Raw genomic sequence first — 18,758 nt, 5'->3', positions numbered from 1 at the left:
AATGTCACGTTTAGTTGACCTAGTTGGAGCTTGTGTATCTGGCAAGATGTCATCTTTTCCAATTTGCATTTTCCTTCTCAAAAGAGCAATCAAAGCAGATTCATATTATTCTAATACAACTTTCACAACATCAAAAAATTATAAATACTACACATTTGCTTTTGTTAGCAGGCTGATGGCTGATTTAACCATTAAATAGGCATAGGTATTTCATCAAGCAGTTTATTTGCGTAATATAATTACTAGTAATTATATCCGTTGACATTATTTTGATTATCGGCACTCCAACACATTATTAATTTAAAAGCTATTATTACCTTATAAGTTAAAAGTTTTCAAGGACCATTGAGTGCAGTACTTTGTCATTTTAAAATAGAAGTAATGTATTCGGTTCTAAAATATGCAAATTTGTTCCATGTATGTTTTTAATGTTTTTCAAGGAATTGCAAGATTTCAAAGAAGTCAGGTCTCTAATTCTTCCTGGATGACTTCTTATTGATATCGCATTTTGAAAATGAATACTTCCAGCAAATTAGGCAATTGATCGGCATGAATATATGTTTTGCTAAGCGTGATAATTCATATTGACTAACACCTTGAAATTGTTTGTGCACACAATTAGTGAACTTTTATTTCTGATTATTAAACCATTGCAACTTTTTCTACCATATTGTTTTCCAAAATAATATAATATTTATATGAAGTGCGAAGGTCTGCATGATCACAATAAAGGTAGACATATCCTTAAAGTCGAGACACGTGGCCACGATTTGTTATTAAATATTAATGTACTAATAAAAATGGTAGTTACCTCAAATGTGGATGAATAGATTGTTAGGCTTTCACATTCCGACGATTTAATGTATAATAATCTATTTATTCATTTTGTTAGATTTAACGTCACACTGACACAATTATAGGTCATATGGCGACTGTCCAGCTTTGATAGTGGCTGAAAACCCCAGTTGCCCCTCTGTTCATTATCTTATCACAAGCGTGCTCCTGGGTAGAACCACCTACGTTCCGTAAACCAGCTGGATTGCTTCCTCACGTGAAGAATTCAACGCCCCGAGTGAGGCTTGAACTCACATCGATGAGGGGCAAGTGATTTGAAGTCAGCTACTTTAACCACTTGGCCAGGAAGCCCCTATAATAATTTGATATAATATATTATTATATATATTATAGTTCGGTTTTGAGGTCAGCCATGTTTTGCACTTTTAATAATTGAACGGTCCGCTATTTGAGTAATGTTTACAAATGGTATGATTTAGTCCGGCATTTATGCGATAATTCAATAATTGTGTAAATAGAAAAACATGAAGGGAAATCAACCGTCTTAATTTGCGTGAAAGTACAGGTACATGTAAGCATTGAAGTCCTTGTGTGGGTTCGATATCCGTCAGTGTTGCAATTTTATACGGATTAAGGGAAATAATAATGGCAGTCTGCTTTTTTTCAAAAGAGGTTTAATATATCGTAAAGAATACACAATCGTTGTATAATGTGTAAATAGTTTATATTATAATTTTATGTAATGCTTGGCGTCAATTGTTTTTTAATGTGGACTCTGAGTTCCGGATTTAATTACAAAGTTGGCAAAACTTAACCCTAATGTCGCATTGTGAATGGTATTTTAATTAAAATGAAATGTACCATAATTGGAAGTCTCAAACGTCACAATCAAACTGTATATATACCGACGTATTTTCGGACAGAAATAAAGTATTTCAATAACAAATACAAAATTCTGTAATAATCTCCAATCGGATAGAGACATATATTCAATGGTCGGATTACTTGTGTTAGTTGTGACGTCTAAATACGCTCAGCTGCTTTATAATAAAGTTCAGCACAGGCAAGTGATTTCTAACATTTTCTTAGAAACACCACTAATACAGTAATTTATAGGTATTAAGCTTTTGCTTTTTACATTAAGACTTTCTTTGGGGTGGGGATAGGGTGGGGGTTTGTGGGCTGGAGATATGTGGTCTTTAAAATGGTCACACCCAGTGTCGCAACATATAGGGGCACTTATATTATTCGTCATACATTTTAAATCAACAGCTGGTTCAAATCAGCTTGCCATAGGAGCATCTTTATACTGCGGGAGGCGAGAAGGTTGTGTTGTGACACACAAGTTATGGCCAAACTTCGAAACATTAAATACGATCTTCCCATTTCAGTAGACTGGTCTTAATCAATTATCAAATGATCTAATTACTCTAAATATTTTTTAATGCTTTGAAAACTTTTCCTTTATATAAATGAATTTGTTCGAGGGATGGAAGTGGAGAGGAGGGACAGCGGGCAAAATTATGTATTTGCAAAGTTTGGGTCTCCGCACCCTAACCCGCTGCTTAATATAATTATGCTATCAGTTTTCTGGCAAATCTGTCTAAGATGATGAAATGCAAGTTTAAAAACACTATACAAAAGAACAGTTTCTGTTTTTATTAAAGTTTATTGAAGATACGTATTACACAGAAAGGAAATGACAAGAACTGAGTATATTTACGAAGAGATTAATATATGTGGTTTCAAAGTTCTTTTGTAACAGTCAATAATGTATGTTCAGTTACGCTTGTAAATTTCTTTGAGCAAGTCGTAAATACATATTCATATTTCAAATAATTGATTGCAAACTATTTTAAAACAGAAATACCCTTGACCTTTATTCATAACTGGTTTTGAACGCATGCTTTTTATTTGTTCAAGCAACTGCAAATTTTTACAGAATTAAAGTTCTTCTTGGAAGAATGATATTTTAAAGTGTGCAAATTAATCAGTAAAGTCGATTGTTGTCAGCAAGATTTTTGTCTATTACCTACAGCAGTTTGAAGTAAAACTTTTGAATAGAATTGCTGAACCCAGTATTGAAATTCATATTAATAACTGACATTAAGAATGTCTATACGGACAAAGGAATGTACATTGCTATTTATGTGTATAGGTATTCCATATATAGTTTTGATAGCACAAAATATAGTAACTGACAAAATGATCCTATGGCAATTTATGGTTTCGATATTTCAGTAAAATTTGCTTAGTCAGCTCAAATAAAAGGTTTGTGGACCATGAATATTAATATTTAGTGCACCGAAATTTATACGAACAGAATCTTTGAGTCAATACAACTTATTTTTATCTTAGACTTTTGATGTTTATGTTAAGAAATTATATTTTCTATGTATAAAGATATTTCATTTTGAAAAAAGAAAGCTGATGTATTGCACATTAAATCATAAGAGCAAAGTGTATATGCGCTATTGAATAAAAACAAAGAAGTTATAATAAAAACATAATAAGTCACTACAAAAAAATACAGACACAAAAATAAACAAAAACAATCTGTTTAAAACACTGTTGAACTCACATATTCGTACTATCCCGTACATAGATACAACTAATGAGGAATACCTTTCCAGATCATGTTAATTTACTCGATCTTTTAACAATTATGTTACAAACTTATCGTTTTTTGTTCTCGTTTTTATGTATAAAACTGACGTCACGTCATTAGTATGGATAGTTTAACTCTCTCGGAGACATAAATTTCTTCACCATCAGGTCGGTCACTCTTTCACGCTTTTGTCTGTGCCCGGAAATAAGCTTCTGCAGTACAGAAATCAGCTCTGCCTTCAAATCTCCTGTAGATAACTTGCCGCTCGTGTAATTCTGCAAATACAGAGTAAAAGTGAAATATGTACAACCACGATGTTTCAATGTCATGGTGAAAAATTCATAAATCATAAGTTATAAATTTAATTTTTAATTAATGTACTTTAAGATTCAATTTGCTGACGACACTTAATGCTGTACGTGTTTTTCATGCTCATACATATATTTTACTCAACGACAAGTGACGAGTGAAAACTGAAAAGTAAACATTATGATATTGCCTAGGGTGTTTATGGTCTGCACACTCCTTTTAAAGAACATTGCTGGTACCTGTTTGATCTGTTCCAGTTTAGTATCATCTTCCATAAAGAAAGTCAGATACTGATAAGACACGTCCTTTCCACAGTCACCTCCTGTCTTCTTATGTTCTTCTGCTGTTGTGCCGCCGCCCGAGTATGCATACTTTTTTATCTGTTTTGTAAACGTATTAAAGTTATAGCTACTATTTTTAGATTAACTGAACTGTAAAACGTGCAAAATGCGCATATTAGGTAATTTAATTTCTAAAATGTGTGACACAATCAAATAACTTTGAACTCTATAATTGGATTGGTATTTTCATTGTGCAATAACAAAATTAGTGATCACCACCTTGATTGGAAGAAACTTCTTTTGGAGATCAGATTAATTTTATCAACGAACATATTACCTTATTGCTGATTTGTTCGTCCGAATCAGTTACAAATATAACGCTGTTTGGATCACCACTAGCATCCATCTTGGACTGCATTCCACGTAACCCAGGAATGAACGTGGAGTGAATGAGAGCTGGTTTCTGGTAACCAAGTTTAGGAGCTACATCTCTTGTCATCCTAAAGTATGGATCCTGGTTGCAGGAAGCAAAACATGAATAATATATCTATTCTAAAATACTTAAACTAAAGGTTACGCCAAATCCCGCATTCTCTGATTTGTGACGTGATACAAGATTTTGGCAAAGTTACAAAAACGTAACATAGTATTTGGTGAAACTTTCTTCTTATTTCAATCGAAATATTTAAATCAGTTTTTATTTAATATACAAACACTTTACGTTTAAATAAACCCATGTAAGCATTGTGACTTGTAATGACCTAGTTGACTTTTTATTAATTTAAAAATAAGATGCACTGATATCTCATAAGAAGACATGGAAGTGAATCCAGTTGCACTTGTTAGCACTGAATCAAAATTGTTAACATACCTGATCAATGGCACAAGGGATTAGACAAGGTACGTCCTTTATACCATGAAAAATTTCAGGGAAAGAAGAGCTGAAACTTGGCGCAGCTTGTGTTGCGGGAAAACAGATCTTGCCAATATTGTCGCTTGGACCAAATCCAAATATTCCTTTTGCTTGATTGAATGTAACATGCTTCTGAATTTTGCACATGTTCATATAAAAATCTCTAGAGGAACTGTAAAGAAAAAGACAATGATAACTCATTTAGAAAATATCCAGAGATTCGAAAGGCACTCTACGATGAATTCAAATTCTATTTTCGAATTTATTTGTGTAAGTTAAATAATATTCAAATATGTTTGTTAAAACACTCTTACACTAGAATGACGTCATGTTAACGTGCGGTGACATCAAAGTTTTTGTTGCGACCAAGAAAGAGCGCTGGTATATTCTATCTACTGTTTTATATCAAGGGCATATTAGAATCGAAATATTTTACAGCAAAAATGTGTTTTAACCCTTTTTATACACTCGGGTGGTAATACGTCTACAAAAATATTCACGGACTGTGCCCTCGTGCGATCATTACGCCCGACGTATAACCACCCATCATGCACAAATAGTGTTAAGGCACTCTTTTGCTATACATATTTTATTAAATAACCTACTGTCAAAAACATTGTTAAGTTGTCTAAGAGAAATGTATATTGACATAATAATGTCTTATCATTGTCATTTATTTTATTGCTATTATTATTATTATTATAATTATTATTATTATTATAATTATTATTATTAGTATCATCATGATCATTATCATAAAGTGATATATCATACTAACGTAGTAGTTTCATTTCTCTCAGAAATAATAATTCCTTAAAATACAGTAACATTCATAGATATTTGTAATACTTGATTAACGTATTTTATTCAAATTATTACTTTTTTGCAAAATCATTTCGTTCATAGTCGATTACCTTATATATTCTACATCACTAAAGATGAACGTTTTGTTGACGTCAAACCCCAAGGCAATGATGTCTTTTGCATTCTCATGTGCTAGTCTGTTGGCTTCTTCTAGCGGCAAATTATCTTTCACAAGAAATTTTTCATCGTCTGTCATTTGTATGACGAGTGGGACATCAAATGTGTCTTGTAGCCATCTGAATGAAATTATTTGTAAAAGCCGATAAATGATTTAATTTTATTATATTGTGTGTATCTACCCGGAGACAGTTATCAGCCTTGTAAAGGTAAATTTTATTAACGTCGCTCTGTAGAGCTTTTGAGCAATCTTATTTTAAAAACGGTTAAAACCAATTATACCATACCCCCAACAATTTGCTGGTACCCATTTACAGCTGGGTCGACTGAGGCAATCGTGATAAAGGGCCTTGACCACGGACACACCACAAAGAGACTAGCCAAAATTCGAACGTGGGGCCTTTACCTCTGTAGGAAAGCGTCCTAGCCCTCTCGACCAATGCATCCACACAGAGTGTCGTCAAAGTACGATGATAAAGTTTAAAACTTAAGGCCTTAAATAATTTAATGTTATATACGCTTTCAAAGACAGAAAACTACGTACTTTCTAACAATTACTAATTAAGAGAGATATAAATATTTTCTGTTAGATATATAGTCGAAGAATGCTATTTTGACTTACTTCGTGAAAATGAAGGGGATAAGGTGTCCCAGATGCAATGCTTCAGAAGACGGTCCCCGGCCTGTGTACAGGAAAAACGGCTTTTTCTGCTCATATAGCGTCAATATGGTCTCCAAGTCTCTGTTAAAACATGTTTTAATCATGTAATATACTTTGATCTGTTGACTTGAATAACATTTAGTGAAATGTTTGTGCTTTGTCCACGGTGTTTAGTTCCTATCTTGCGTTTGATGTTTGGAACAATCCCTGTACTAGTTTATCGAAATTTCACTAAGCATTACGTCAAGGTCTTATATCTGCAATTCATATTGGTATTTATTTTCATGTTATGTCATGTAAAGAAAGCATTTAGATATACATATTCTGTTGTTTTATAATTCAAAGTCGTTCGATCTTAGATACAAACCTCATTGAAAAGAAGACTCCCCTTCTCAGAAGATGGTGCACAGGTTTTCCTGTTGCCTTTTCGATTCTGTTGATCAGTCCGTCGTCTATTCTTGTGCTGCCAAAATCGCCTACAATATTGTACACAATGTTTAGAAATTGTAAATGAAAATCTCCCAAAAAAGTGTCACGAGAAGTATGTATACAAACAGTAGCAAAGGGTTATTATCAAAATACGACTGTTCATAAAACAACACATTTACGTTATACACAAACGATAAGCAGTTTCGATAGTCAGTGAATAAATAAACTATAAAAATTGTTTTTAAAATATGCAGCCTTTTTAATACAGGCAAAAAACGTTCAGTTATTTTTCATTGATAAAGAACTTATATTGTCAAGAGCTGTCTCCCTTGGAGAGCAAATATTAAGAAGGTAAGTATAGGAAATGACAGATACCTTTTTGAATTATCTAAATTGTAAACTCGATAAATACCTAATATGGTACAAGTGTCTTTCCGCTAAATTGTTAAGTTAAATTCTAAACTCAGATATATTAAGAGAAATACACAATGGACAATTTCTTGCAGGAAGAAAGTACTTAATTAATATCAAATGAAATAACATTAATTGCTTTATTTGATAATAATGTGTTGGCTGACGTGTGAGTTATTAATCAACATATCGAAGTAAATGCTTGAACATTTTCTCTTTATTTTAATATAATAATATTCTTATAACGCTGTTACTATGGTAACTTAAATTAAGAATAAAAAGAATAATTATAATGTAACTGGTAAAAACTTAACAACATACGGATAAGTTTATCATAGTCAATCCCAGTTTCAGATTTTGTAGACACTTCCCACGGTGTTACAGTCTGTTCCGATTGCTCTTCCGCCATTTTCAAAACAAGTTAAAGTTTATTGAAGTTTATGAAAGTTAAAATGAAATCCAACTATCAAATCATTTAAATGCTCAGTCTTCCTCTTTTGTCGACAGGTAAAGTAATGTCCGCTTTTATGAAACAGCGCATGCGTTTGCGGTACAGCAAACCGATCAATAAATCTAACCTTGAATTTAACCGGGTTTGCAAATGTCTGCATGTAAGTTTTCGTGGAAAGACAATCTGATTTTAACATTGCGTTTTGCACAAACCACGGGCTATTATATGACAAATAAAATATCTTTGCTGATAAAGAAAACACCCAGTGTATTAGCTTTCTTCTTATTTCTAGTTTAAGTAATATCATAGTGTCATTACTACAAACTTCGGTCTTATTTGATCGTTTACATTCAAGCTGTTATAACAAGACTGCAGGGAAAATTTTTGGAGAGACGTTATAAACACTCGAGAAAGAAAAACGTTTATTTTTAACAATGACCTCGCAAAAAAAATCAAAACACACTTAATAATGTATAAATATAAAAATATAACTGAATTGATCAGAAGTATTTAATACAGAATTTTGAATTAGTCGTACATTTTTTGTAAAAATTAAACATCTCTTTTGCCTATAGTTTCTAAGTTAAATATAGTTAAGTCATAATTGATTTTAGTTTTACTTTAAATAGTCTGCAACATTCTACAGTTCTAAAATGCATCAACAGTAATTATATAGTATAAAGCAATTATGTTTAGAAAGAGATTATATTTATTTATTATAACTGAACTCTTCACGAAGTTTACTTTCAGTTTACACGTAAATGCCTAAGTGTAGGTATATTGAAAATAACCACGAGGATGGTAGTGGATTTATAGACATGAAAATCTAATGTTTTTATATATATCAAAAAGAAAAATGGGACAAAACATTTTTTGTGCCTTGTAAAAGTTAGTAATATAAAGAATGTTTTAATGAGATAAAAGGTATTGTTCGACTTAGGGGCATTATGATGTATTCACTCGAACATAATTAAAACGTTTGATGCTTTGTCAATTATTTATTTCCATGTTCCATATTATAATCGAAATGCCAGAGACTGTAAATCAGGCCAAACTGTAATTGCTAGGTCTCATCTCGTTCCTAAACCGATCTTCCAGAACGCATGAATAGGACAAGTACAGTCTTTCTCAACAATCGTGACCTGAACTATATGATGTCCCTTTAGTTATCTAACATTTTTAATTTACAAATTTCTATCTTTGTTAAAAACAAAAGATTCTCTACGATGCAGTGTGACTGTAATAAACACCAAAGTAGATGTGCACAACCTGACGTATTTTTATGGAATTTGTTTATGAGAGGTTATGAGGAGCAGAACGCAATTCGTGCCCTATTGCAAAGGCTTGTTTGTATCTTAACTTATTTTTAGTCGCCACAGGTTAATCATATCAGCAAATATTCAATAACACGGTTAATAATTTTAGTTTTTTTAGTTGGAGAATAGTGCAAAATACAGAAGACGCTCAAATTCAGAAATTATCCTCGTTCTTTAGCTTGCAAAGTGTAAAGTATATATACACGTCACTGTTATACAATTGTTAATAATATTTAATGTAGGAGCGGAAACTTAAACTCTTGACCAATAATCTTTGGTGGCGTCGTAGTCAGTAGGTGCTACCACAGCCTCAACTCTCATAGACAAAACTCTGAACATGCTCTTTTGCAAACACGATTGTACAGCAGGCATTCACATTTAATGCTAAATCTGTAGGATTTCTATAGCCAGTACCAGGCTCTGTCTTGACATGTTTTGTTTTGCTGAGATTATGGCAGACGGGTGTTTAACCATAATTAGCTACATGACATTATAATTATTGGTCCGCTAAACCTTTTGCACATATTTAGGTTGTTTGCATGTCGGAAAAATGTTTTATGGAACGTACATGACGTAGCGCAACCCATACAATATTATGTTTATACGTGTAAAATGTCACCTGTTAACAAATATGTTTTAAAAAGCATGGATTATATTATCAAAATATTCGATATTTAAGTTGAGGTAAGAGCGCGAACAATGCCAAGACATGTAATAATCTAAGAGTATACAAACGATATATGAACTATTAGCTACAAGCTGTTTCATGCACAAATGCCTGACAATAGATGACTTTTGTTATATTCAATACATTTTCAAGTGGGTATTTATCTAAAATTACGATTTTGTCAGATCTTTATTTCATAGCTTGATCAATAAAAACACGAAGCTAACATTCCACTATAGCGTGATAGTTACAAGGTACGCGTGACATTCCCATGACATTGAAATGATAAATATAACTACGCAAAGAGAACAATTTATTATAATAAATTGATTTTAAATGCTAGAAGTGAAGTGAGAAACTTATGTAACATCTCTTAGGTAATGCACGTTTTAGATGTAATAAAAAGATACTTTTTTATGAAATGAAGTAGTCTGAAGAATACACACAGCAAGTCCCTAAGCCAATCAAATTTTGGTAGAAAGAAATGGGAGAGGATTTTGTATTTGGTGAAGTGAAACTCAATTGAAGAATGAATAGTACTTCCAGGTCATAGCAATGTGATTTTGATGTGGTTTTACAGTAAGCAAATGTGACAAGAGAAATCTCTCTAAAAAGATACGTGATCCTTACTTTTCTTTTCATTTTATTTCAGTTTTACCACAACTCTTTAAAATGATGTAAGTATTTGTTGTCGAAAATGGGTCTGGTTATGTTTGGTAGCTCTTTAAAAAAGGTCAGTTTTATTTAGAATATATAGGGAATATTGTTCAGTGTAGTGTGACCTATAAATCACGTGTTTAGTAGTATATTGTTCAATGTTTATCGTTACTTCAAATCTATTTATATATACTGTATGATGAAATAATGTTATAACAACTACAACGTTTTATCTACCGCTTTCTATTCCGTCATGTTATATTAAAGTTTAACGATTTTCGTTTGTTTGGGAGACTTTTTATCGTTTTAGTGTTGTTTGAATATATCCAATATATGTGTTTTTAAACAAATAAAACCTGGATTATAGTTTGATAGATATTTTGACATAAAACAATTACCGGAACTATGAACAATGGAAATCAAGGATATAGTTATATTTGTATACTTCCCGACAAAGTTTCTCTAACAATGGCCGTGTTTACATCTTTTAAGTGGATAATTTATTCAGCAATATGGAGTTGGCATGGTAACTGGTCTTGGTAATATTGTTTAAACAACCCTAAGGCTTAAACCTGTGGAATTGTGAGAAACAACATGAAGTTGATCGCGCTGATAAATAGTGTCGGAAAGCTTCAAGTATGAATTTTTCGCAACGATTTACTTTATTCTGTGAACAGACATTATAATCTTATATCCTCTGTGGTTGCTTATGTCTGTAACATCCACTCAGATGTCTTCTTGCCTTTTCGTAAGGCCTAGATTATGTAGTCGACCTGTTTTAAACTGCTTTTATCTGTAAATCATTTTTGTTTTTAACACTATCAACGGTATTCATACTTGCAATACACACCGTGTATTACTTTAATCCTCCTATCCAATCTACTTTTAACTTCTTGTACAGGCGCGCAGCTGCACATAATACTCGCAGGGAGGAGGGTTGCAGTAAAAATAGATAGATAGATAAATAGATAGATAGATAGCCTCCTATAAGACAGTTTTATAACCATTCTCTTAAAACAAATTTTTAGGCCAAATTTCTGCCGTTCTTTACAAATTTTCCAGACCTTTTAGTGGCACGACTAAGCCTGTAAAAAGAAATAAATTGGTTAAAAGGTAAGAAGGATTAGCGGATATGTTGATATGCGTATGAATACATTGAATAGAAATAAAAGTATAACAGTAATGTTTGAGTAGAGCAATGAATAGCCTGAGGTTATGTGTAATGACTGCGTCTTATATTTGTATGAATAATATACAATAAGACTCAAAAATACGTCAGCTTATGTTACATACGTGATTTATTAGTCCAGAATAATTATTTAGAATTGAGAATAAAGACTGATTCTTGCAGCAGTGACGATACAATAATTGATTGCTGTTTTAGTCATTAGGTTATATCAAACAAGAAATAGCTGTATGATAATATGTCATCTTTGTTTTTGTTTAGTTGAATATAGATGAAAAATTCCTAATGACAGGAACTTGATAAAGTACTTTCTGGATAAAAGTTCTTTATCAGTATAAATCTACAATGTTTAGTTGCAATTATCATTTCTAATGATTAAGGTAAATACTATTTTTGTGGTCTTGTTTATATACAGTTCAGTAAAGCTTAATGTTAACCTAAAAGATAACTTGAATTACACTAGCTTGAATACATTTCATGAATCTATTTTTGTATGAAGAAATTGCTGATCAGACAATGATACTAAATCCTTGTTTCACAATCTGTCATAGTCTAAAAACTAGTCTCAATATTTTACATGAGTTTTACATGAAGGCATCATGCTACAAGAGCGTTATTTAAAAAAAATGCTTTTAAACTGTTTAAATGTTTCCAAAGCCTATTTTATGTATAAATACACAGAATGTTAAGTACTCCTTACGGTTTTTTTTTCCAAAACATATTTGATGGCAATCTGTTGAAATAACTACTGTAAGGACGCACGAGCATTCTTTTTCAGTATATTTGCCATTTTGAAAAATGTTTCTTTAGATATTTCTTTGCCGAAAATAAATGCTCAGTTATCAAGATATAGTAAATAAAATACAAGTTTACCAAGCAGATTCTAGTTACTGCGAAATAAAGTTTTTCACCCTTAGTTTTTGACCGGATTTGTCTAAAGTTGATGTAAGATGCAAAGTGGGACAGGGTAATTAATTTCAATTTTCTATTTAATTAGAGACTTACCCTAAGCCCCTTTTACGCAAGAGAAACAATCTATTGATGGAGTGAAATTTTGTTGAGTGAACGCCGTTTGTCAGTCATAATCCTGGCAATTGGAAAAGCAAGTTATCTGCCGTACCGGATAATACAGTCATGCATCTAACACTCCTGAAATTAATTTCTTTGATTTTATCATATTTCTAGATATTTTGCCCGTACTTTGACGCATATATATATATGAATAGCAGAGATAATTCTCTTTCCTGCAATAGCTTTCGTAACACATTTTTCCTTATGAAATTATGTTGGTTTTAACATTTTAAAAAGCGTCGGAGTTTTGACAAACTTCACCACAAAAATTTCCCCCAGGGTATTAAATGCTTTAATCGTTACATATTCTCTTTTTCAAAGTGCTGACTATTACTGTAAATATACATGCTTTGTTCGTGCCTAGAGGTAAAAAATGCATGATTTGCATGACATACTATGTACAAAGTCATTTAAGCCTAAATAAAGTTTTTGTGGAGTTGTCTCCATTTTGTCAAGATATTTACCCTGGTTCATTTGTTTTCAGCTCAAATAACTCTTTTGCAGAACATGACATCTTAAATATTTTATCAGACTGCGTACTTGGATGCAGTAAGCTACAAATAGGTCTAAAATAAATAGTGCCTATTTAAAGTTTGTAGTTTTTAGTTCCAGTGCCTAATCTAAATAGTTTTGTTCAGATATTTTGCCAAGTGATATATTTAACGATAAACTACGATTGAAACAAAATTTCATATTATCTAGGCAGTATAAATTAAAACAAAAATGAACTAAAGATATCAAACATCACCAGACATTTTTTTTTTCTATATAGATCTCTTAGATGCACATTAACTCCAACTTTTTTTTCCATTTTGAAGCATTTTTGTAAATCATTAAAGCATCAAATCTTTGTGAAATCTTTACAGCAGATTTTCGTGAGCTGATAACGTTTTTTTTCCATTGGTAAAAAAATGGAGAGGGTAATTATGTCAACTTTTAAAAATGAACGAAATATTGGTATCAGCATGTATTCATAACGTGGAATCCCTATAAAATTAAAGTTTGATATTATATGTTTTATAAAGATTCCATTTTTTTCAACTTTACTTAATTTCAGAAACGCTTAAGCTATTGGTAAAGAAAATAATTTATAAAACACAAAATGATTGCGGTCAAATGTGCTTTTTCTGTTCGTAATTTTCTTAAAAGCTAAACTTCTTCACACTCAAAGAGTATAAAAAATTTGTAGGTTAAATTTAATCATACATCCTTAAAAGGCAAGGAATGACTGACAATAAGTTAGTTTCTTATGAAAGTCATCCTCAAGCCCTTCTTAACGCTGAAAGAATATTTAAAAATTGGACCACTATTCAAGAGACAGTTTATAATTTAAGAAAATGATTGATCAAAGAGACAGCCATTTTAGTGTGTTTATGACGTCATTTTCACACTAATGAATCTTTATTTAGCAAAAAACCTTTTAAAAAGATTAATTTTAAAAATGTTTAAATTGGAAACATGGTAATTTCTTTATTATAGCTGGAAAAAGCAGAGAAATTACTTTACAGAAATGAACAAATACAAATATGTATCTTAAAATTTAATAAATCCGCCATTTTTTGTTTGTTGCCATTGAAACAAAACAGCACCCGTTTTCATGAAATGTTTATATGCTCATAACTGTTTCATTTATAAGCCGATTTTGAAGATTCTTTCAATACTTTAAATGATTTAAGAACTCCTATCTAACGGAATTATCATATGACCAACATTGCATTTGCCGTTGAATGGTCTTAACGGAAGTTATTACATTTTTTTTTGCAGGTTGAATGCTTCAGCCAATTGGATATACGAACGGCAGTTAGTTATTCATGTCCAATTACAAAGTATTGCTGTGAAGGTGAAGGAGGCTGTTGTATTGATGATGCTTCTGAGATACGACTTAGATGGTAAAAAATGACTTGTCTTAAAACCACCGACGAGGAGCAAGCACTTCCCTACAATGGCTGGTTATTCCTTTCCTGTTTATCCTTATTTTTATAATTAAAGTTTCCATCCGAGCGAAATTCAGTCGTTTTCCCCGCTGTAAAGAAATTGCACTGTTTTCATTTAAAGGCTGTGTTTCAATATTCCTCCTTATTATTTGATATGATGCGTTAAGTCAATCCGACACAATTCAGTACATATGATGACTTTCCATCTTTAATGGTGGAAGTATAACCACTCAATACTAATCAAAGCATGGCTTCCTCACATGCATCCAGAGAGCACAAAACATAGAAATGAGTTCCAAGTTAGTCAAAGTTAGCGATCATAACCAGTCGTCTACGGAAGACCATTGTTCTTCAACGGTAACAAAATAAAGTTTTGTGTTCAAACTTATGGACACCTTTACAATTTGTAAGTCACAAGTGGCCAAAAACCAGCACTAATATCAACTGTAAACAGCAAAACAATACTAAACATGACGGATTAAAACCACGTTGCATTTACAACGAAAATGTGATCTCTTTACAGCTCAACAGTCTTATCTAATAGTATATTTCCATTACTCCTGCAGGATAGCTGGGCTCTTTCTGATAGCTCTGTTGATAGTCGTGGTCATGTACGGTCTTCGCTGGATAAATGAAGTGCGCAAATGTGTTTGCGGAACCACAGGACCACGTGATATTTTGATAAAAGCTGCACGGCTTCCACTACCCGTTTCTTATGAAGGAAAAATTGTCAATTATATTCCATCTATCAAATATCAAGATGCTGAACACTAATCATGTTAGTGACTTGCTATTGGAAAATATATTGATACAATGAAAGAAAATGTCCATTTATGAATTGTTTTAAGTACAGTTTTAATACTTGTGCTGACCTGCAGTGACGTGTTTGTATGTTTTTTTTATTATTATTATTTAATCAGATGTATGATCAGAAAATATTGCACCTTTTGCAGACATTCTTTTATAACTTTGTACTTGCGGAATTTTACTAATAGCGGGTGAACAATTAATTGTATTCAGCTATTTTCTTAAATGAATTTTTAAATCATGCGTGTTTTCATTTGCAGACAAACTTGAATATCTTATTTAAAAGAGTATGTTGCCTTACTTATCAAATGTCAAATGGACTATTTTGAAACATTAGCATTTAATTGGCATGGTATAATTAGCAACACATATGGGGTTCGCTTAAGTAATGAACAATATCTTAATCAAAATTTTTTTTCAAAGAGAAACAAATTCACATAGTCTTCATTAAATTAACGAACTGATTTTTAATTGAATTTTATTATAAATACCTATGAATATTCTTGAATAATACGTCTTGTATTCCAATCAAAGCACTGGCAGCACAGACAGGTTGAAACCAGCATTTGACTCAAGTTACTTCCTCCATTAAACCGTATAACATTCAAACCATTTGAATCCATCTTACATTATATACTTTTAAATTCTGCTCTTACTAAAACTATCAAGTGTCTTGAAATACATTAACGAGATGGGTAAGGCAATCCTATATCAGATTAATTCAAATTTATTTTAATGATAACAATGATAAATACAGTCTGTTGTTTTTTTTTTTGTTGTTTTGTATTTTTAAACACATTATTCAAATTTAACAGTTAAAGGCATTGGCCTCCATATCGTTCGACAACAAAAAAGGGAAGATTATTAGTTATCTCGAAATAAAAGCGATATTTCTTAAGAATGCTTTGAAACGTAGTTTCTGACAGACTATATTTTACGGAAATACATGAGAATTAGTTGTTGTTTATACTTTAAACAATGGAAATCGAAAAGCATTTATTCGGAGTTAACTTTCTTGGTTATAAATATCTTTATTATGTACCTATATAAATTCTGTAAAATAAAACATCGGCATGTATTCCACAATTAAATATTAACTGTCAGAAACAAAATTTCTGTACCTTGTTGATTTTGCAAGGTCGGATCCTACTTGGCGCTTGCGCGCTTTGTAAGATCCGATCTGCCAAAACTCCACTCGAGCCGAATACAGCATACCCGATCGAGCTTCTGTTATAATAACCCTATATTATAATAACCCTATTATATTTAACACGCGTTAGACACAAAAGCCGGAAAACTTCTTTATTGTCGCGGCAGTCCGGGTAAAATTCCCTATGCGGTCATCTCTTTTTCTTGATTTGGCCTTTTTTAAAAAGTTTAGAAATAAAAACTTATATTCTAATGTTCATTATATGACAAAACTTTAATTTGAAGGAAAGCTACTTTTAGCCTCAATCTGGAGGTCAGTGCCTTTTACTTTGAAAGATATAAACAATACATTACGCTAATGTCTATAGAATTTGCTATTTTTAAACTGCAAGTGTGTCAAGTTTCTCTTTCGATTCTGTTATGTAAATTCATATACCATTAAAAGAAAAATGTCTGGTATCGCAATATCATTTTACAAATGAAAGTATAAATCCTTCATAAAATACACAACTGATGTTTGAACATACGAGCTATCTAAGAAATAATTGTATGTAATGCTCGGCTCGGAAAATGTGTTTTCCATTATAACTGAAGACTATGACTCCAGAAAACCATCGACACTGCTATTGATACTACATATAACGCAAAAGCATCACTGGAGTATCAAACCCCAGCTACCTGGTTGAGCCAGCGTGCACTATTGTGTCATTCTTAGAAGCTATAAGGGATGATGGTTCTAACCTAGAGAAGGTAGATCAAATTATGCTGATTTCCTTAATCAACACCTTAATCAACAGATGAGTCTATCAATTGAAATCTCAAGCGTCACAATCAACATTTACAGGGATCAATTCTTTGTTACCGTTTTTGTATTAATGCCTTATAGAGCAAGCTTCTCCGGAGGTTTTAATTCCTTAACTGTGTGCTATTATTATGCTTCTTAATCTGCTTTGGTTTTATCTGTACTAAATAAGTATATTACTATGTAGGTGTCTGGATATTCATATGTTTTTGTTATATTTAACCAAGATTGCTTTTTATTGTTATCTGCGTATGTAATAGAAAGAATGCATATTTTATGTAAACTTTTGAGTCTCTTATTTTATATTGTTATGTGCATTTCACTCAAAACAGTCATAAGTAATATTCTTTTGAACAGCATTTTGTTTTACCAGATTACGACTAGCAATTATCCTTTGATCAAGGGAGAGTGAGGTGTATATTAGAATGTCAAACTAATGTTTTCAGTAAAAATACAGAAAGTACGAAATAAATTTATTTTCAACACAATTGTTTCAGTCAGTATATTTCAGTACTTTCATTGATTGTTCTTTAGAACATAATCTTTGTATTTCGATACAAATAGATAAAATAACGTCAAAATGGTTCATACATTATAAATTAAAGAAAAATATTTTTCTACCATTGTTTAATTAAATGAGAGAAATGACAACTAATCTGGTGTTTAAATACACATTAGATCACATTATGTATTCTAGCATCTTGACAATGTTTTTTGAATTGCACTTTTCTTATACTACCTTTCATATGTTAACTTTACTTGGTAACAATTATTCTTTCGATTTTTTACGTTCTTACTTTGAATAAAAGTGCACTTGTGTTTTCGTTTGTGTTTTTTTTTCTTTAACATTAGCATGTATATCGATACAAACTGCATTTATGATAGGCAGCCAGCGTAAAGTATGAAGCAAGAACAATTTGTACTGCATCTCATCTTAATGGGCTCGCAGTTTCCTTCGCATACATGGATTCATATATAAAATATAACGAAAGTATAACCGATTTGTATAAAACAATCTTCAAGCAATCAAAATAAATATTTCAACTCTATGGAATAGACATAATACAGTTTGGAAAAAAAATGTATTGGATTTGGTAATAAAATATGGAATAGATATTTTACCTATTCTGTCAAATCTAAGGAAAATACAAAAAGAATGTTTTGACATACTATAGGTGAACCTCCCGTAAAGGAACGAAGCTTTAGCGTTAACAAGTTGGCAAATTACCATATTTTTGAACAATAGAACATACACTACATTTTTTTGTACATTTAAATCATAAACGCAAAGTTATCCTAAAGATAAAATGGTCTCTGAAAATATCTGTTC

General features: G+C 31.7%; 2 protein-coding genes across 3 annotated transcripts; one reads left to right on the top strand and one right to left on the bottom strand.

Annotated features, from left to right (window-relative positions):
- Positions 1 to 2,439: 2,439 nt before the first annotated feature.
- On the bottom strand, positions 2,440 to 7,940 carry LOC123544842 (tryptophan--tRNA ligase, cytoplasmic-like). The gene is made up of 8 exons (XM_045330913.2): positions 7,710 to 7,940; positions 6,916 to 7,024; positions 6,510 to 6,629; positions 5,821 to 6,006; positions 4,865 to 5,078; positions 4,331 to 4,507; positions 3,952 to 4,092; positions 2,440 to 3,678 (listed from the first exon to the last, which is right to left on the bottom strand). Exons 1-8 carry the CDS (start codon positions 7,795 to 7,797, stop codon positions 3,520 to 3,522), a joined length of 1,194 nt encoding a protein of 397 aa, XP_045186848.1. The 5' UTR covers positions 7,798 to 7,940; the 3' UTR covers positions 2,440 to 3,519.
- Positions 7,941 to 10,479: 2,539 nt separating this feature from the next.
- LOC123544846 (uncharacterized) lies at positions 10,480 to 18,247 on the top strand. Of its 2 annotated transcripts, none has more exons than XM_045330919.2 (3): positions 10,480 to 10,555; positions 14,501 to 14,625; positions 15,237 to 18,247. In XM_045330919.2, the coding sequence occupies exons 1-3, from the start codon at positions 10,520 to 10,522 to the stop codon at positions 15,442 to 15,444; spliced, it is 369 nt and encodes a 122-aa protein (XP_045186854.1). In that variant the 5' UTR covers positions 10,480 to 10,519; the 3' UTR covers positions 15,445 to 18,247. The 2 variants fall into 2 exon arrangements, with proteins under 2 accessions (XP_045186854.1, XP_045186853.1); XM_045330918.2 differs by lacking the exon at positions 10,480 to 10,555 and adding an exon at positions 10,671 to 11,115.
- The last annotated feature ends 511 nt before the right edge of the window (positions 18,248 to 18,758 follow it).

This window comes from Mercenaria mercenaria, chromosome 1, assembly GCF_021730395.1.
Source record: "Mercenaria mercenaria strain notata chromosome 1, MADL_Memer_1, whole genome shotgun sequence".
Lineage (NCBI taxonomy): Eukaryota > Metazoa > Mollusca > Bivalvia > Venerida > Veneridae > Mercenaria > Mercenaria mercenaria.
Note: the sequence above shows the minus strand (reverse complement) of the source record. Positions and strands in the feature narration are given on the sequence as shown.